The 19,340-nt window shown below is 45.7% G+C and overlaps 1 protein-coding gene across 4 annotated transcripts in view; it reads right to left on the bottom strand.

Annotated features, from left to right (window-relative positions):
* Positions 1-19,340, bottom strand: part of SETD2 (SET domain containing 2, histone lysine methyltransferase) — a 282,749-nt gene that overhangs the window by 226,809 nt on the left and 36,600 nt on the right. For all 4 annotated transcript variants that reach the window (XM_033931879.1, XM_033931878.1, XM_033931876.1 and 1 more), the window contains one exon: positions 11,977-12,108. In XM_033931879.1, the coding sequence (XP_033787770.1) occupies positions 11,977-12,108 (132 nt within the window). The remainder of the gene's footprint in view (positions 1-11,976; positions 12,109-19,340) is intronic.

The raw sequence follows: 19,340 nt of genomic DNA, 5'->3' as shown, positions 1-19,340 counted from the left end.
CATCCAGCCCCGCAGGAGCCCCGCGACCCTCGGAGGCGTCCCCATGGGATCCCCGCGACCCTAGGGGGCGTCCCCACGGGATCCCCGCGACCCTAGGGGCATCCCCGTGCAGCTCTCTAATGTAAAGTAAGGGCATGTAAACAGTACCCGGCGTATAAGACGACCCCCGACTTTGGGGAGGATTTTAAGGTACTGAAAAGTCGTCTTATACGCCGGCAAATACGGTAACTGTAAATTTGGTATGCCACACCTAAGTACGCCCACACTTTGCCTACCACATGTCTGGTGGTTTGTCCGGAACAGTTTATAGTATGGCATAGTTTGAGGTATAGTATTAGTTAGGCCTATTTTTAATAGTAACTCTCAAGCAACCAGAAACCACATTTATACAGCATTTTTTAATCACCATGGGTACCAGTTAACTGAGAGTCTACTGTAAGTGGCCTAGGTGTACTGTTCAAGACACTAATGACCAGATTCTCTAAAGTCGCTAAACTATCGTTAAATGCACGTATTTTATCTCCTGATTATCAAAACGGCTCGCTGTGGTTTTTTCCGTGCTTCCTAGCAGCCTGACTGTACTATGCAAATATAGTACAAATAGGTCATTAATATTAAAACGAGTACTCTGGGCGATTCTCTAAACTTTTTGCCCTTTTTTTATGGGCAAAATTTTCCAGCAGGGTCTGAGCTGTCATAGCCTTGCTTTCCTGCCAGTGCTTGAATGCCGATTGGTTCAGGCACTGACAGAAGTAAGGCTTGACAGCTCAGAACCACCACAAAAATAATCCCCTCCTGCCCACAAATTAAAACAAAAGACTCCCGATTCATCCTTCCTCACCAATCCTTCCCCCCCAGGGCCAAAATTGGCAGTAGGGATGCTCACTTCCTCCTGCTGCCGGGGTCCTCCACCTCCTAACAACCCGACAGCTCCCGTACCTTTAAATTGAAGGGCATCAGGAGGGATGCCCAATCCCTCCTGCTGCCGGGGTCCTCCAAAAACTCATCCAAAAATCCTACCCAACACTGTCTCAGATTTTGACTTCAACCAATCCATATTTTTGCCCCGTTTTCTTTCCAAAGCCACATTGCCATCCTGGAGAAGCAGCTCTTCATACCCTGGACTGCAAACATGCTTGGCATACTACTTGGGCATGACTAAACCTCAGAGGATCCTCCCAAGTCTCTGTGGCTTTTGACCCTAAGACTCAGAGTTCCTATTACCAAGAGAACCATCTTTCAATCATGTCCCCTCTCAGTCTCCTCTTTGCCTCTGATCCTCTTGGGTTTCACCAGGCTTATTTTATATATTCATTATCCTCATCACTCCTGCATGCCATGTTCAATTACAAAATGGCAGCCATGACCTACTGCGTAACTCATGAGCCTGCCATGGGAAGTCAAATTTTTCACAACACAACTAGCGGGGCAGAAGCAATTTGGGATGATCCTACCTTGAAGAGACCACTAAACTTCCAGGGCTTTTAAAAGTAGGTCTGGAGAGGGCCAATGGAGGGTAGGGGAGGGCAGAATTGGTAAGTGACCTGGGAGGGAATGGAATTTATGTTGGTGCTAGGAAATGGATGGGCTCATGTTGGTAGCAGAAGTCAGGGCCATAGTTTCAGTTTCAGTTGAAACTAGCAGATTTTGGCTGTAGATTCAGTTTTGCTCGGAACCAAAACCACTGGTTTCAGTAGTCTCTAAACTAGTATTTGTTCAAATTCTGGAGAACAGTAGATGGAGACATGGTAGTTCTAGCCAAAACTGGAAACATTGCACAGACTCCTCCTACTCCTGCATTGAACAATGGAATAGCTGACTATTGTCCAAACTTGAAATGTTTGTTCTGCTATAATAGCTGGATTTAAGAGGGAAGATGTAACCTGTGCCAAGGCAACTAAAGAGAACACTGGAGTTCAGTCCCTGTTTGGAATACTAAGCTTAACAGAGTTGCTGAAGAAATATTCTATAGTCAATGTCTCAGAAGAGCTGTGGGGCTCATTTGGCAAAATCTACCATTCGTGGACAGTTGTTCGAGGGCGCCAGACAGCTCCGAGGAAATCAATGCTCGGAGCAGGTCCTGGAACGCCGGGATCCCAACCATAGTAGGCAGGTCCGAGGCCGGGGGATGCTCCCTGGAGGGCGACCTCGGTCTCGAGTATTCCCTCGGGGCATTAGTGGCCGGAGTCTTGGGCGGGGCCGAGGACGACCCACCCGCCGCAGAGGAGCTCGAGGATGGCTTCTTCGACGACCCTGGAGTCGGGGATGGAAAAGAGGACTTACCCGAGGCAGGTTTGGTCGCAGGCGTCGGCTTCGAAGTCGAGGTCGAGGCACGCGGTGACGCCGAAGGCGCCGAGGCCGAGGTCAAGGCCGGGGCCAAAACCGAGGCCGACGTCGAGGCCTTCCCGGGCGCGGAGTCAACTGTAAAAAGCTCCGCCATCCTGGCGCGGCGTCGACGGAGCGCTCTGGCCTGAAGAGTGGAACACCGATCGCAGGAATTAGTCAGATGCTCGGGTCCAAGGCAGAGCAAGCACCACCGGTGGGGGTCAGTGATGGATAGTAACCGCTCACACCGGGTGCATTTCTTAAAGCCCGTCGAGGGACGGGACATGAAAAAGAAAGGGGCCGGGAACGAACGAAGTCCCGCGGCCGCGGCTCCCGGGAGCCCCCAGAGCCGAACGGAGGAAACAAACCTTTTTTTTTTTTTCGACGAAAAACGACGGATTGTGTAGGAAAAACAATAAATAAAGCACAGCGACCGAGCTAAACAACCCAGACGCGGTGTCAGAAGGCAGAAAAATAGGAGCTCAATTTCCACAGGGCTTCTGGCTCCGCGGAAAAAACTGAACTGAGGACCACGAGGTGGGATGCGCCCTCTAGTGGGCAAGAAGGCATGCACATGCGTGGTGCAGTGTAGCAAACTTGAAACTTCAATCAAGTTTGCTTGAAAAGCTGTCCGCGCTGGGGCTCCGTAGATGACGTCACCCACATGTGAGAATATGCTGCCTGCTTGTCCTGGGATAATAGCATTTAGCAGTACCTAAGTATGGTCACATGAGTCTTGTGTATCCTGACCTGATCATCCCTCTTACTTAATAAATTATTCTCCCTACTCTGTGTGACTTTGCTCAACTGCACAGCCTACCCTTCCCACTCTACCTCTTTGCTCTCTCTATTCTCCTTACTCTGTGTGACTTTGCTCAACTGCACAGCCTACCCTTCTCACTCTACCTCTTTGATCTCTCTGTCCTATCAAACATTGTAGTTCATTTTCTCCCCTGGCCCTTCTATCCAATTCTACTTACTTCTATTTTTCCCTCTCATATATCTATCCTATTTATAGATTATACTTTGTAAACTGTATAGATGCTATGCATAATGCAGTATATCAATAGCCTATAAAACCTGGAAACTTGAAACTTGGCAAACTACAGGTTTTCATACTTTAAAACAAAGAATACATAAGGTATTAGAGCAAACAAATAATTATGCAGAATATACATCATATAGTCAAACGCATGTATTAGCAAGTTGATAGTTGAATATTGTACATATACCAGAGGCAGACTTGGATATTGTTGTTATCACTGAGACATGGTTCAGTGAGTCCCATGGATGGGATGCCAACATATCAGGCTATAATCTCTTCAGGAAGGACAGAGATGGTAGAAAATGTGGAAGAGTAGCTCTCTATGTAAAGACATATATCCAAGCAACTGAAATGCGCGGGCACCTGGGGAAAGGAAGAAGAGTTAAGGATTGTTTTGAAAAGAGAAGATGGAACTTCTATCCACTTGGATGTTGTCTACAGACCTCCGACTAAATTGCAGCAAATTGACAAAGATCTGATTATGGATATACAAACGTTGGGAAAGAAAGGGGAGGTGCTGTTGCTGGGCTTATTTTAACTTGCTGGATGCGGACTAGAAAGTTCTGTCTGCAGAATCAGAAAGATGTAGGGATATTGTGGATGCCTTTTAAGGGGCTGTGCTCAGAGAAATGGTAATGGAACCCATGAGGGAAAGTGATACTGGATCTGGTGCTCACAAATGGTGAAAGTGTCTCTAATGTCCGAGTGGGGGCTCAACTGGGAAGTAGCGATCATCATATGGTTTAGTTCGATATAGTAGCCAAAGTGGAGGATGGCCACACAAAACTCTCCTGGATTTCAAAAAGTCCTGGATTTCAAACATGCAGACTTTAGCAGCATGGGGGAGAACCTGAAGAAAAAGCTGACTGGATGGGAAAACATTAGGGAAGTGGAAAAACGGGATCAAAGTTGAAAGGTGCAATAAAAAGCTACTGACCTTTATGTGAAGAAAATAAATAAAAATAAGAGAAAAAGGAAACTGATATGGTTTTCCAAACTAGTGGTGGAAAAAAATAAAGGCTGGTTCATTTCATTTCTTACCAGCCATTCATCCATGGTTAGATACAATGATACGACTTCTAAAGCTTATTCTTTAACTTACGGTATCCCCCAAGGTTCCATTCTCTCCCCTTTATTTGTTAAACATTTTTCTATCTCCACTACTGAGCATTTGCCAATCAATAGGCTTTACTACATATACATACACTGACGATATCCAACTTTTACACCCATTAAATCCAGAGAACATAGAAGAAATAAATGAAATTAATAAGAAACTAGAGACAATAAAAAAATTGGTTTACCTCTAACAAGCTAGCCTTAAACATCCAAAAAACAAAATCACTGCTCTTCCCGTGGAAAAAAGACATACACTTGAGCATTCCGTTTTCACTTAACAATATCCATTTAGAGTCAGTGACTTCTTTAAAAATTTTAGGCGTTATCATCGATGATAAACTCTTGTTCCATGATCATATAAGTAATATAGTCAAACTGTGTTTTTACAAACTACGTATGATACGTTCAATTTCCAAATTCCTCGAGCCGAAATCAATTAATTTATTAATTCACTCTTTGGTCATTGCCAAACTCGACTATTGCAACTCTCTATTAATTAACATTACACAAAAGGAAAAAAGACGCCTTCAAATAATTCAAAATATGGCTGTTAAACTTTTACACAACGGTAAAAAAATATGATCATGTCACCCCCCTACTGATTAACTCCCATTGGCTCCCAATTAGTCACCGCATTACTTTCAAAATATTACTTCTTGTATTTAAAACTTTAATCTATAAAGAACCACAATTCATTAATAGAATGCTCATCCCCCGGTCTCGTCTATCGACGGCCCAAAAACTCCTAATGGTCCCATAATTAAAAATCATAGGCACTAGAAGACATGATATGTTCTCAGTAATGGCCCCCCAATTGTGGAACGCTCTTCCCCAGCATATTAGAGAAGAAAAAGACCTTAGTCAATTCAAAAAACTTTTAAAAAGTTACCTCTTTAAAGACGCGTTCAATCTTTAACTTTCTTTCTTCTAGATGAAAATATTATGGTTCAGTTTTATTTATCCATCCCATTGTTTTTTCCTTGCTTTTTGTCTATTTCCTAAGCTATGAAGATGTAACTTTACCCCTCTATCCTTCACGTTTCGTGTATGTCTCAAAACTGTTAGTTTTAAGTTATTGTGCTTACTTATATAAACTTGTTTTATGAAGCTGTAAATCGCTTAGTAACTTGAATAAGCGATTCATCAAATACAAATAAAAACTTGAAACTTGAAATATAAAAAAACTCGAGAGGAGGAGTGCAGAAAGGAATATCGAATGAAACTGAAAGAAGTCAAGAGAGAGATACGTCTGGCGAAAGCGCAAGCGCAAATGGCTATAAATATAAGAAAGGGAGACAAAACTTTTTTCAGGTATATTAATGAAAGGAGGAAAACAAAAAATGGAATTACGAGACTGAAAGAAGGTACGAACCACTATGTGGAGAGTGATGAGGAAAAAGCAAATGTGCTAAACAAATACTTCTGTTTGGTGTTCACAGAAGAAAAACATGGAGAAGGACCACGATTGGTCAGCAAAGTTACACCTGAGAATGGAATAGAAGAAACCGTTTATAAACAACCTGAAAAATTGAAGGTGGACAAAGCTATGGGACTGGACAGGATCCATCCCAGGATATTGAGGGAGCTCCAAGAGGTTCTGGCGGGTTCTTTTAAAGATTTGTTCAATAGATCTTCAGAGACTGGAGAGGTTCCGCAGGACTGGAGAAGAGCAGATGTGGTCCCTCTTCACAAAAGTGGTTGTAGAGAAGCGGGAAATTACAGACCGGTAAGCCTCACTTCGGTTATTGGAAAAATAATGGAAACGTTGCTGAGGGAAAGGATAGTGAAATTCTTAGAATCTAATGAATTACAAGATCCGAGGCAACATGGATTTACTAAAAGTAAATCGTGCCAAACGAATCTGATTGAATTCTTTGACTGGGTGAATAGAGAATTGGATCAAGGACGTGTGCTAGATGTAATTTACTTAGATTTCACAAAAGCCTTTGACACGGTTCCTCATAAACAAACTCCATGGGCAGAAGTTAGGGCCTAAAGTCGTGAACTGGATTAGAAGCTGGTTGACGGCAGAGAGTGGTTGTTAATGGAATTCGCTCAGAGGAGGGAAAGGTGACTAGTGGAGTGCCTCAGGGATCAGTGCTGGGGCCGATTCCATTTAATATGTTTGCGAGCAATATTGCTGAAGAGTTAGAAGGTAAGGTTAGCCTTTTTACGGATGATACCAAGATTTGTAACAGAGTGGACACCCCAGAGGGAGTGGAAAACATGAAAAAGGATCTGCAAAAGTTAGAAGAATGGTCTAACGTCTGGCAACTAAAATTCAATGTGAAGAAGTGCAGAGTGATGCATTTAGGGGGTAGTAATCCAAGAGAACCATATGTACTTGGAGGTGATTGACAGACAGAGGGACCTTGGGGTGATTGTGTCTGAGGATCTAAAGGCATCTAAACAGTGTGATAAGACGGTACTGTAGTCAGAAGGTTGCTAGGCTGTATAGAAAGAGGAATAACCAGCAGAAGGAGGGAGGTGTCGATGTCCCTGTATAGGTAATTGGTGAGACCGCACTTGGAGTATTGTGGTCAGTTTTGGAGGCCGTATTGAAGAGTACGGCTAACGGTTCCGCTATGACGTCACACAGCTCTCTGAGCACCCTCAGGTGCAGATTATCCGGTCCCATGGCTTTGTTCACCTTGAGTTTTGATAGTTCGCCATATACGTAACCACGAGTTTACACCCAATGACGTATATGGCGAATTATCGAAACTCAAGGACCGGATAATCTGCACCCGAGGGTGCTCAGAGAGCTGTGTGACGTCATAGCGGAACCGTTAGCCGTACTCTTCAATCTCTCTCTAAGTACGGGAAAAGTCCCTTTGGACTGGAAAACAGCTAATGTCGTTCCTCTGCACAAAAAGGGTTGCAAGGCTGAAGCTGCAAATTACAGACCGGTGAGTCTCACTTCGATTGTGAGTAAGCTCATGGAAACACTAATCAAACGTAAATTAGACACGATCCTTGACGAGGAGAAGCAACGCGACCCCCACCAACACGGTTTCACCAAGGGTAGGTCATGCCAATCCAATCTTATCAGCTTCTTTGACTGGGTAACTAGAAAGCTGGACCTGGGAGAGTCCCTAGACGTCGTGTACTTGGACTTCAGTAAAGCTTTTGACAGCGTCCCCCACCGTAGATTACTGAGCAAGATGAAATCAATGGGATTAGGTGAAACACTAACTGCATGGGTCAGCGACTGGCTAAGTGGGAGACTTCAGAGGGTGTTGGTTAACGGTACCCTCTGTAAAACGTCGAGGGTGACCAGTGGAGTGCCGCAGGGATCAGTCTTGGGTCCGATCCTTTTCAACATATTCATAGGAGACATGACTCAGGGGCTTCAAGGTAAAATTAGCATTATTCGCCAACGATGTCAAATTATGTAACTCTGTGAGTGGCACTGCAAGTAATAATGATTTGTCCGACAGCATGAAGCAAGACCTGCTTTTACTGGAACACTGGTCCACGACCTGGCAGCTGGGCTTCAACGCGAAAAAATGCAAGGTCATGCACTTTGGTAACAATAATCCATGTAGGACATACTCACTGAATGGTGAAACCTTGACCAGGACTGCAGCAGAGCGGGATTTGGGGGTGATCATTAGTGAAAACATGAAATCAGCCAATCAAGTGGAGAAGGCTTCATCCAAGGCTAGACAAATGCTGGGTTGTATCCGTAGAAGCTTTGTTAGCCGGAAGCCTGAGGTCATTATGCCATTGTACAGAAGCATGGTGAGATCTCATCTGGAGTACTGTGTGCAATTCTGGAGGCCACACTACCGTAAGGATGTGCTGAGAGTTGAGTCGGTTCAGCAAATGGCCACCAGGATGATCCTGGGGCTCAAGGATTTCTCGTACGAAGACAGGCTGCACAAGTTGCGGCTATACTCTCTCGAAGAACGTAGGGAAGGGGAGATATGATAGAGACATTTAAGTACATCACTGGTCGCATAGAGGTGGAAGACGACGTTTTCCTTCTAAAAGGACCCTCGTCCACAAGGGGACATCCGCTGAAAATCAGGGGGGGAAATTTCATGGGGATACCAGGAAGTACTTCTTCACTGAAAGAGTGGTGGACCATTGGAACGAGCTCCTGGAACAGGTGATCGTAGCCAGCAGCATACAAGATTTTAAGAATAAATGGGATGCCCACGTCGGATCCCTACGAGGGTAGTGTAGAGGAGGGCAGCTTGGGGAGGATTGATAGAGTGTAGCTTGGGGGAGGGTTGTTAGAGTGGGCAGACTTGATGGGCTATGGCCCTTTTCTGCTGTCATTTTCTATGTTTATCTGGTGAAGGATATAAAAGACTTGAAGCGGTCCAGAGGAAGGCAACGAAAATGGTAAGGGGTTTGAACCAAAAGTAGTATGAGAAGAGACTGGAAGACCTAAATATGTGTACTCTGGAGGAGAGGAGGGATAGGGGAGATATGATACAGACGTTTAAATACTTGAAAGGTATTAATATAGAACCAAATCTTTTCCAGAGAAGAGAAAATGGTAAAGCTAGAGGGCATAATTTGAGGTTTAAAGGAGGAAGACTCAGGACAGTGGCGTACCAAGGGGGGGGGGCAGGGGGGCAGTCCACCCTGGGTACAGCCTTAGGGGGGGGGTGCACAGCCGGCCAGGTCCAGAAAATTCTACCGGGCCGATTCGCCTGCCTCTCCCTGACGTCAATTCTGCCGTCGGAGAGGAAGTTCGAGCCAGCCAATCACTGCCTAGCTAGGTGGAACTTCCTCTCCGACGGCAGAATTGACATCGGGGAGAGGAATGCTGGTCGGCCCGACGCAGGGAAGGAGAGCTTGGGGTGGCAGCGGCTTTGGGGCATGTTACCCGATGGCGGTGACTTGGGGGGCTGTTCCCCGATGGCGGCGGCAATGGCTTGGGGGAGGGCAGGGAGAAAGAAAGAAAGAAAGGGGGCAGGCAGGGAGATAGAAGGAAAGAAGGGAAACAGAGAAAAAGAAAGGGGGCATGAAGAGAGAAAAAAATAAAGGAGGCAGGGAGAAGAAAGGGCAGGGAGAGAGGAAGAAAAAGTTGGGGGAGGGAATGAGGTCTGGAAGAGAGGAAGCATACAGGCTGAAAGAAGGGAAGAAAGATTGGATGCACAGTCAGAAGAAAGTGCAACCAGAGACTCATGAAATCACCAGACAACAAGGTAGAAAAAATGATTTTATTTTAAATTTAGTGATCAAAATGTGTCTGAATTTATATTTGCTGTCTATATTTTGCACTATGGCCCCCCTTTTACTAAACCACAAAAGCGGTTTTTAGTGCAAGGAGCCTATGAGTGTCGAGAGCAGCCCTGGGCATTCAGCGCAGCTCCCTGCGCTAAAAACTGCTATTGTACTTTAGTAAAAAGGGAGGGGGGGTATTTGTCTATTTTTGTATGGTTGTTACTGAGGTGACAGTGCATAGAGTCATCTGCCTTGACCTCTTTGAAAAACCCCAGAATAGGAATGATAATTAACATTTTCTCAGCGTACACTGTGCTTTGTGGGTTTTTTTTTTAATTTTATGGTTGATAGATCATTTTGACTTGGTCATTTTAAAAATAGCTCGCAAGCCCAAAAAGTGTGGGCATCCCTGAGCTAGAGCGTTGAAGCTGCGTGTTTCTGCCGTAAAGGTCATCTCTGACGCAACCAGAAGTTGCATCAGAGACAACCTTTACGACAGCCATATGCAACTACAATGCTCCGGCTGCTGTAAGAAGGCAGTTTAGACATCGCCGGCCACAGGGCAGGGAGGTTTGTCGGACCGGGCCTGTTGTTCGGGCCGGGGGGGGGGGAGAAAGCGCCACGAAGGTAAGGGGCAGGGAGGGAGAAAGGAAGAAAAGGTGGGGTGGAGAGGAAAACAGGGTAAAACAGAGGGGAGAGAAGGACGCTGAAAGCAATGGGGAAGATAGAGGGGGGAGAAGGACACTGAAAGCACATGGGGAAGACAGAGTGGGAAGAATATGCTGAATGGAAATGGGGAACAGGGAGTGGGGAGAAGATGCTGCAGGAAAATGAGGAAGAGAGAGTGTGGAGAAGACGCTGAAGGGAAATGGAGAAGAGAGAGTTGGGAGAAGACGCTGGCAGGGAAGAAGACAGAGATGCCAGACTATGGGAGGAGCGGAGGGAAGAAGATGGCTGACAGACCAATTTGGAAGGAGGGAGAAAGGGAGAGGCACAGTAACAGAGCAAATGGAAGATGCAGAGAGAAGGGAGACAGTGGATGGAAGGAAGAGAATAACAAGATGAGGAAAGCAGAAACCAGAGAAGACATACGTAGAACAAAAATTTTCTATTTATTTATTGCTTTAGGAGACGTGTCACTGTTTCTGTGGTGTTGCATTATATGCAGAGTCCAGTTTCTTGCTGGTTCAATTTAACCTTTGTCTATGTATTTCTATTTTATCCCCCCTTTTACAAAACTGTGGAGCATTTTTTAGCGCCAACCGTGGTGGTAGCAGCTCTGATGCTCAGAATTCTATGAGCGTCAGAGCTGTTACCACCGTGGCTAAAATCCACACTACAGTTTTGTAAAAGGGTTAGTTTGTGATGACATATTCCATACTAGGCGAAGGTGTTTTCTGTGTTCTGTGTGTTCGAAAGACATGGTTTTCTGTTAGGATTGACGGTGTAGGATTGATCTGTACTAGTTTGGCTTGTTTAGTTTTACAATGGGTGTATTGATGTTGTACTGCTCACTGCAATATGTAAGATGCTGCCTTTTCCTAGGTACTCAAGTGTGACATGTGGCTTGTTACTAAAAATCATGTTTTTCGTACAGATGAGGGGGTGCCAAAAAAAAGATGGGCCCCGGGTGTCACATATGCTAGGTACACCACTGACTCAGGAGCAATGGTAAGAAATTATTTTACACAGAGAGAGGGTGGTAGACGCCTGAAATGCCCTCCCAAAGGAAGTGGTGGAGAGGAAAATGGTGATAGAATTCAAAAAAGCGTGGGACAAACATAGAGGATTTCTAATTAGAAAATGAAGAATGTAAATTAAAGAGCTAAGACCGGTATTGGACAGACTTGCACAGTCTGTGTCCCATATGTGATGATTTGGTGTAGGATTGGGCTGGGGAGGGCATCGATGGCAACTCCACTAACTTGGAACATGAGAATGTTACTGGCCAGACTTTATGGTAGATATCCTGCAAACAGGATGGTTGGATAGGATGGAGTGAGCTTGGACGGAAACTTCAGCTTCTGGAACCAGGTGGATTTTACAGTCTATGACCCAGAAATATCAAAGAAGAGACAGGTTAATTTAATCATGTATTTTTAATCATGGATGGACCGTTCAGGTCTTTATCTGCCATCATTTACTATGTTACCAATAGATAACAGGAGAAAAGCAAGTATACAGTGTTTCATATTATACAGAATAAGGGGAGACATTTTTAAAAAACCTTCTTTTATCACATAAGAGAAGGAAAAGTTGTGCCACACCATATTTCCAGCTTTCTCTGTTCACTATATACATACCATTCAATCATTAGCAGGCGATTGAGACAGTCTTCACCACAAGCTACTGCTCCCTGAGCACGTTCTTCTTTTGAAAGTAAGGAACACTCACATTGCATTCGTTTGATATCCCGGTGTGTTTTATTCTTCTTCCTAGTGGGGATGAAGTTGGAATATCAGTGCTTTACACCAATGCAAGCCTTCTCAAGAGACAGTCATTTAGCTCAAAATGCAAACCCTCAAAGATTCTTCCCATTTTTTAAATAATTCCCCCAAATAAGAAGAATTTAGGTAGTGTTTACAATTATTCTTATGTGAAATATACTGATTTTTTCAAGAATCCATATAGGGGTATACAATACTCAAAGTGGTGTATTTAACAAGCATTCTTATAAACTATTTTCAATAAAGAATATACACAAATAAAATAAATTACCCACACTTTCTATTATTAAGAAACCATTTATAATAATTTTGCATGGGTCCTACTTGCTGGATATATTCTGACACAGAAGAATAAGTTCACAATGGAAATCCAATACAACCGCATTTAATTTTTAAAAAGTAGATTATGATAACATGAGGAGAATGATAAAAAAGAAACGTAAAGGAGCAGCTGCAAAGGTCAAAAATATACATCAGGTGTGGATGTTATTAAAAAAATAAAATCCTGGATGCCCAGCCTACATATATTCTATGTATTAAAAAAGGAGGAAGGAAGGCCAAATGACAGCCTGCGTGGCTAATAAGTGAGGTGAATGAAGGTATTAGAGAACATAAGAAGTTGCCCCCGCTGAGTCAGACCAGAGGTCCATCTTGCTCAGCGGTCCGCTCCCGCAGCGGCCCATCAGGCCTAGTGCCTGAACAGTGGTCCCTGATTAATTTTGTAACTTACCTCTAATCCCATCCCTATAATCTACCTCTACTCTTATCTGTAGCTAAAAGAGAATCCTTTAGTGGAAGAAGAATCAGACTTAAAATAACTGTAAACAGCACAAAATGTCAAGACAAATGCAAAGCACTAATAAGGAAGGAAAAGAGAGACCTTGAAAAGAAGATTACGCTGGAAGCAAACACGTACAGTAAAAACTTTCCCCCTCTTTTACAAATGCATAGCGTGGGTTTTAGCACCAGTATAGAAGTCCTATGACCGTCGGAACAGTTACCGCCACTGCTGGCGCTAAAACCCACGCTATTCATTCATAAAAGAGAAGGTCTGTTTGGTATATTAAAAGCAAGAATCTGTTGGAACGCTAGACAACCGAGGAATAAAAGGGGCTCTCAGGAAAGAAAAGGTCATAGTGGAGAGATTAAATGAATTCTTTGCCACAGTCTTCACCAAGGAAGATGTGGAGGAGTTAGCGATGCCAAAAATGGTCATCAATTTTGGTGATTTGGAGAAACTTAAACAGTAGCAAATCGCCTGGACCGAATAGTATACTCATACATCCCAGAGAACTTGCAGAGCTATTGTTAGTAATTTGTAATTTTTCTTTAAAAACCAGCATAGTACCAGAAAACTGGAGGGTGGCCAACATAACGCCGATTTTTAAAAAGTGTTCCAGAGGGGTCACGTGATGACGCAACGCTAAGTGGAGGCTCCTTGCCTTAGCTCCGACCTTCCCTCGTTCTAAATTGCATTTTATTGCCTCTTTATTTTAACTGCATGCCCCTAAACTTCACTGGAGGCTGTCTCAGGGGCTCTGCGGGCAGCGGGGTGCTTTGTGAGCCCTTTTACCGAGGACTGGCAGAGTTATGCCCATTAAGACTCCGTAGCAGGCCAAGGCACAGAAACTGCATGGTGTTGAAAAAATAGTGTCTGGGCCCGCGTCCCCGCCACAAGTGCTCCTCCAGGACAACGCAGTGAAGGAGCTCACCAAAAACATTTCAGCGGCCATTGTCGATCGTCTCTCAAAGCTCCAAGCTACTGTTGAAGACATCCGTGACAGTTTGGAGAGGCATGGGCAACGGCTTCAAACAGCTGAATCCAGGATAGCCAAGCACAAGGACCGGACCGTCGCTATGGAGGCACAGATCCGCACCCTGGAGACCCGCTGTACCACCATGCACGCCCGGCTCAAGGACCAAGAAAATAGGGGCAGGAAGAACAGCATTCGTATTGTGGAGCTAACGGAGAATATCAAGGAGGACGAGCAGTGGACCATCATGGAGAATATCAAGGAGGACAAGCTGTGGACCAACATGGAATGCTGGATTCCTGAGGCCATTGGTTGTCTGCCTGAGGGAACCCGGGTGTGGGTGAAGTGCATTCATCGCTTGGGTCTCCACCATGAGGGCAATGGCTGGCCACGTCCTGTAATTGCCAGGATTCTCAACTTCGCTGACAAAGCACACGATATCCCTGTACAGAAACAAGGGCACACTGGAATACAAGGGCGCTAAGTACTTATGTTCAATGATTTCTCTGCGAAGGCAGCTGCGCAAAGGCATGCATTGTCTCCCTACTGCTCAGAGCTCAAAAACCAGGGCCTGCAGTTTGTGGTCCAGTTCCCTGCCAAGGTGCGAATTATGGAAGCTGCAGGATCAATGTGTGCGACACTCTGGAAGATCTCCAAGCTTATGTGCGAAGTTTGGCTCCGCTGGTACTGGCACCTTAGTTGTCTGCTTGTACTCATGACTGGGTTTTTTTCCACTTTTTTTTCTATGCCTTTTTGGAGTCCGGGGTGTCCAGGAAGCTGGGCCTTTATTATCCAGTAGGAACTCGGGCCTGCAGGCTTCCATGGTGCATTCTTCTCTATCCCGGGGAGAGTGGAGAGTTGCGCTTCCCCGGACCTGACGGTTTGCTGAGGATTGGGGGGTGTTTGTTTTTGCTGAGCCATGGATCGGGACACAGAGACTGATGGCTTTTTTTTTTTTTTTCTTTCTCAAATAGGGATACCCAATGTTCCTGGCACCTTAATTTTTAACTCATTTTTCCATTTTCTTTATTTACTTCTTTTTCTTCGCCTCTCACCCCAGACTTTGTGAACTTTGTTCTCTTTTCATGGGTGGGCTCTAGCCCAAGGCTGTACTTATGTTTGGACAGGGGAATTGCCTGCACTTTTATGGGTATTATTGCTCCATTTGTGTTGTATTTTCTATGTGGCCTGCCTTTCACTCTGGGGGTCTAGTATTAGGCTTGTTGGCTGGGGAGTGGGCAGGGGGGTGTTTCTCTTCAGTGGTTTGGAGTGGGGGAAGGGTTTGGAGTGGGATTTTTGGTGTGGTGGCTGGGGGACGAGAAGGGGTAATGAGGGTGGAAGATGGGGGGGTTGAGGAGGGGTTGGCTGGTACTTGTGGGGTGTTTTCTTGCTGAGCTGGGTTATGTTTGGGGAGTGTGAGTGGGGCGGGGACAGAGACTGCAGAGGTGGAGGGGAGGGGCTGAAGGGTGGGGTGAGTGACTGGGATGCTCTGGATGGTCCCAGAGGGTCCAGCTGGGAGGACACCTGGGGATGCTTGATGATAAGAGGGTATTGGATATTTGCCCTTTACACCTTACATGGGTATGATTGACCTCACATATATCACCTTGAACATGGCCGGCATTAACTCGCCGGTCAAACGAAAAAAGGTTTGTCCTTTTCGAAGGAGAGAGTTTCGGTGGCCTTTCTCCAGGAAACTCACCTCATCCCAAATGAACATCAAAAATTGGTTAGGGATTGGGTGGGTGAAATCGCCTACTCCTCGTACTCTTCTAAACAATGTGGAGTGGCTATCCTCCTTCATAGGGATGTTGCAGCAGTTTCCCACAAGGTTATTAAGGACCCTCAAGGCCGCTATGTGATCTGGGTGGGCACCTTATGTGATAGGCCGGTGGTGTTATGCAACCTGTACGCACCTAATACTTATTCCCACTCATTCTTTTCCCAGGTTCTAGCTCACCTGGTGGCTCTTCCCAATTACGAATTGATAGTGGGTGGAGATTTTAATGTTACCAGTTATCCCTCTTTAGACTGTAAACCGCCAGGGTGGTGAAATGGATAATGAGAGGCTGGGGGTTAATTTTTTGATGGGCGAGTTGGACCTTCTGGATGTGTGGCATGTCTACCACCCTGGAGAGGTGGATTTCACCTTCTTCTCGAGGGTCCATCATAGTTATTCCTGCTTGGATTAAATTCTCATATCATCTAAGTCAGTTGGTAGGGTGGTGCACAAGCACATTCTAGATGTCTCCTTTAGTGACTATGCTGCTGTCACTCTCACGTTGTGGTGGAAGGGACTGCCTACTGATAGAATTTGGCGTTTCAACCCCACTTTATTCTTGGACAAGGATTTCTGCACTTACTTAATGGGCCAATTATTCTAGGTCGAATGCAAGGGGGGGGAGGGAGGGGGGAGGTCTCTGATACAGTGTTCTGGGAGGCTGCGAAAGCCTACCTCAGGGGTTGCATTATCTCCTATATGATTCGGAGACGGAAACAGCACGATGCTGAACTGGTATCCCTTGCCAGGCAGCTCCACACTTGTAAAATTCACCATATCCAGCAGGCCACTGCTGACGCCTGCAGTTCCTATCTCAACATACGTAAACGTATCGACAAGGGTGATACGGGTAAGGGTAAATTAGATGCACATCTCCCTTGAGAAACATACAGTGATATGGGACTAAAACTATGCCAGGGTACACCTGGCGGGGCCTCTGCGTGTGCAGATCACCGGACTTGATGGACCCAGGGTCTGATCCGGAGATGGCAATTCTTATGTTCTTATGACACTATCCTTACTGACAGAGCACTGACCCATATTGATGTTTACAAGTTCCAGCTGTATAAATGGGGAAATAAGGCTGGAAAATTTCTAGCTAATTTAGTTTGACCATTTCGGAAGGCCATGCTTATATCGTGCATTCGTGAGGGACCCAATACTTTACACATGGATGATCCAGCGATTCGGACTCAATTTGTGCGGTTTTATCAGGAGCTATACAGTTCGGGCCCTTATGACATTGCCACCCGGGATTCGTTTTTCTGCGGCCTCCCTTTGCCCCAGATTTCGAAGGTGCAAATGTCCCTGTTGAATGCTCTGATTTTGTGTCGGGAGATCCAGGTGACTATCGGTCTGTTAAAACTTGATAAGGCTGCTAGACCGGACGGTATGGGGCTGGAGTTCTATAAAATATTGAAACATCAGATCAGGCCGGCCTTGGGTGCCCTGTTTGTGAACATGCAACTTACCGGTCACATCTTCACCGAACAGAATCACGCCCATGTTTAGTTCTCCCCAAACCGTGGAAGGACCCCAAATTGGTGGGTTCCTATAGGCCAATCTCCCTGCTCAATCAGGATATGAAGATCCTCACAGCAATTTTGGCGGGTTGCTTGGCTCAGGTGATTCCCAACCTCATCCATCCTAACCAGGTGGGATTTGTGCCGGGGAGATTCTCGTCTTTTAATATCTTGAGGGCCTTGGTGGCACTCCAGGAGGGCAGGAGTCAAGTAGGTGATGATCTACTGGCCAGCTTAGATGCCGAAAAGGCATTCGATAAGGTTACCTGGCCTTATCTCTTTTGAACTGTGCAGCCTTTTGGCATTACCGGTTCATTTCATCAATGGATTGTCCATCTTTACATGGCATCTACAGCGCAATTACTTATCAATAAGACTCGGACAGCCTCTTTTCCTTTGCGGAGGGGCACGAGTCAGGGCTGTCCTTTGACCCCACTACTGTTCATTCTGTCCCTGGAGCCCCTAGCTGTTAAAATACGAGCTTCCCTGGATGTTACCAGCATTAGGATAGGCCAGGAGGAATGTAAGATCACTAGAAGTCGCAAGATTGTGGTGGTACATAAAAAATAAAGTTATTATTATGTTCATGGACAACATGCTGTTATTTGTGAGTAATGCTCAGGTGTCGATACCTATACTGACCAGCCTTCTTACTACTTATGGGGCCTTCTCGGGCCTCAGTATCAATTTCAGTAAATCCGAAACTATGCCGGTTTCCTCCCCGTGTATATGACATCAGCGGCCGGGTTTTCCTTTCCAGTGACCGACGGGGGAACTTAAATATCTAAGGATTTTCCTTAGCGCAGACTGGACTTGCATGTATAGGAGAAAAATAACCAACAAACTTACGATGCTTTGTGATGGGGAGAACTGCCTCTCTCTTTGGCAGGATGGGTAGCTCTCGTCAAAATGGTCCTCCTGCCCAAGATTCTTTACCCCTTGCAGATGATCCCACTATGGCTTAAGGGCGCAGATGAACAGGCTTATATGTCTTTCATTGGTTCGTTCATTTGGCACAATAGACGGGCTCGTATTGGCTTTTGGATGCTTACCCAAAGTGGGGGGGGGGGGGGGGAAGGGGGGCTGGCCCTGCCGGATCTAAGATTATACTATGTGGCTGCTTTGATGCGGTGAGTCCATGAGCTTTATACATCTTACTCTTGGGGGGGGTTGATGGATTCTTGGGTAGCTCCGCATGGGGCGTTGGCGTGCCTAGTTCTCCCTTGGTGGCGGAAGCCTCCGACGGGTCTAAATTCTGTGTGGTTGGCTCCTTTGTGGCGGGCGTTGCTCTGGTGGCAGCATAGAATTGGGCTTTCCAGCTGTTTTGTGACAGTCCGGAGTTCTTGCCGGGGGATGGGGGAGGACAGTGGGGTGCGGGAGCAGTTTGGCAAGGGTCTTTGTCTTGGACATGTTTGTTCGTTGGATTCTGCGTCATCCACTTTTCCCTCCTATACTGATTTGTGTGGTCGATGGTCTTTGCCGAAGATGCCATTTTTTGCCTATCTTCAATTGAGATATTATTATTTGGGGAAACTCCGGCAACATCCTCAGGGGGGTCAATTCCTGAAGGTGGATCTATTATTTCTCTCTTTCCCCTTTGCTCTTAATTCTTTGTCCACTTGGAATGTGTTGGCGTGTGAGGAATGGTCAGATTCTCAATTGGCCACTCTGGCGTCGAGGTGGTCCCTGGAGATGGGGGAGACTATTAGCTCTGAAATTTTGCATGCTTGCTTCTCTAATATTGTCCAGGGGGTTAGAAATGCCCAACTACAAGATCTCCAATTTAAATTTTTGCACCGCACCTACTTCACTCAGATCTGGGAAGCACAGGCGGGCCTCTGGGAGTCTGATGAATGTGTTAAATGCAAATGCATGAAGGGGTCTTTACTCCATATGATTACTGAATGGCCTATCTTGAGTGCTTACTGGAATGGAGTGCTGGACTACCTGGTGAACATTTTGGGGGTGTCTATTCAATTGTCCTACTTGATACTTATGCTGGGGCATGAGGTGGATGTGTTGGACCAAAGGCTGACAGCTGACCACTGGCGCTTTCTGTATATTGCTCTATTGGTAGCCCAGAACTTCCTCTCCGACGTCAGAATTGACGTTGGGGAGTGGAATGCTGGTCGGTCCGACGCTTCTGGAGGGAGGGTAGTGGGG

Source organism: Geotrypetes seraphini, chromosome 2 (assembly GCF_902459505.1).
Source record: "Geotrypetes seraphini chromosome 2, aGeoSer1.1, whole genome shotgun sequence".
Classification (NCBI taxonomy): Eukaryota; Metazoa; Chordata; class Amphibia; order Gymnophiona; family Dermophiidae; genus Geotrypetes; species Geotrypetes seraphini.
The sequence above is the reverse complement of the archived record's forward strand: the minus strand, read 5'-3'. Positions and strand labels throughout refer to the sequence as shown.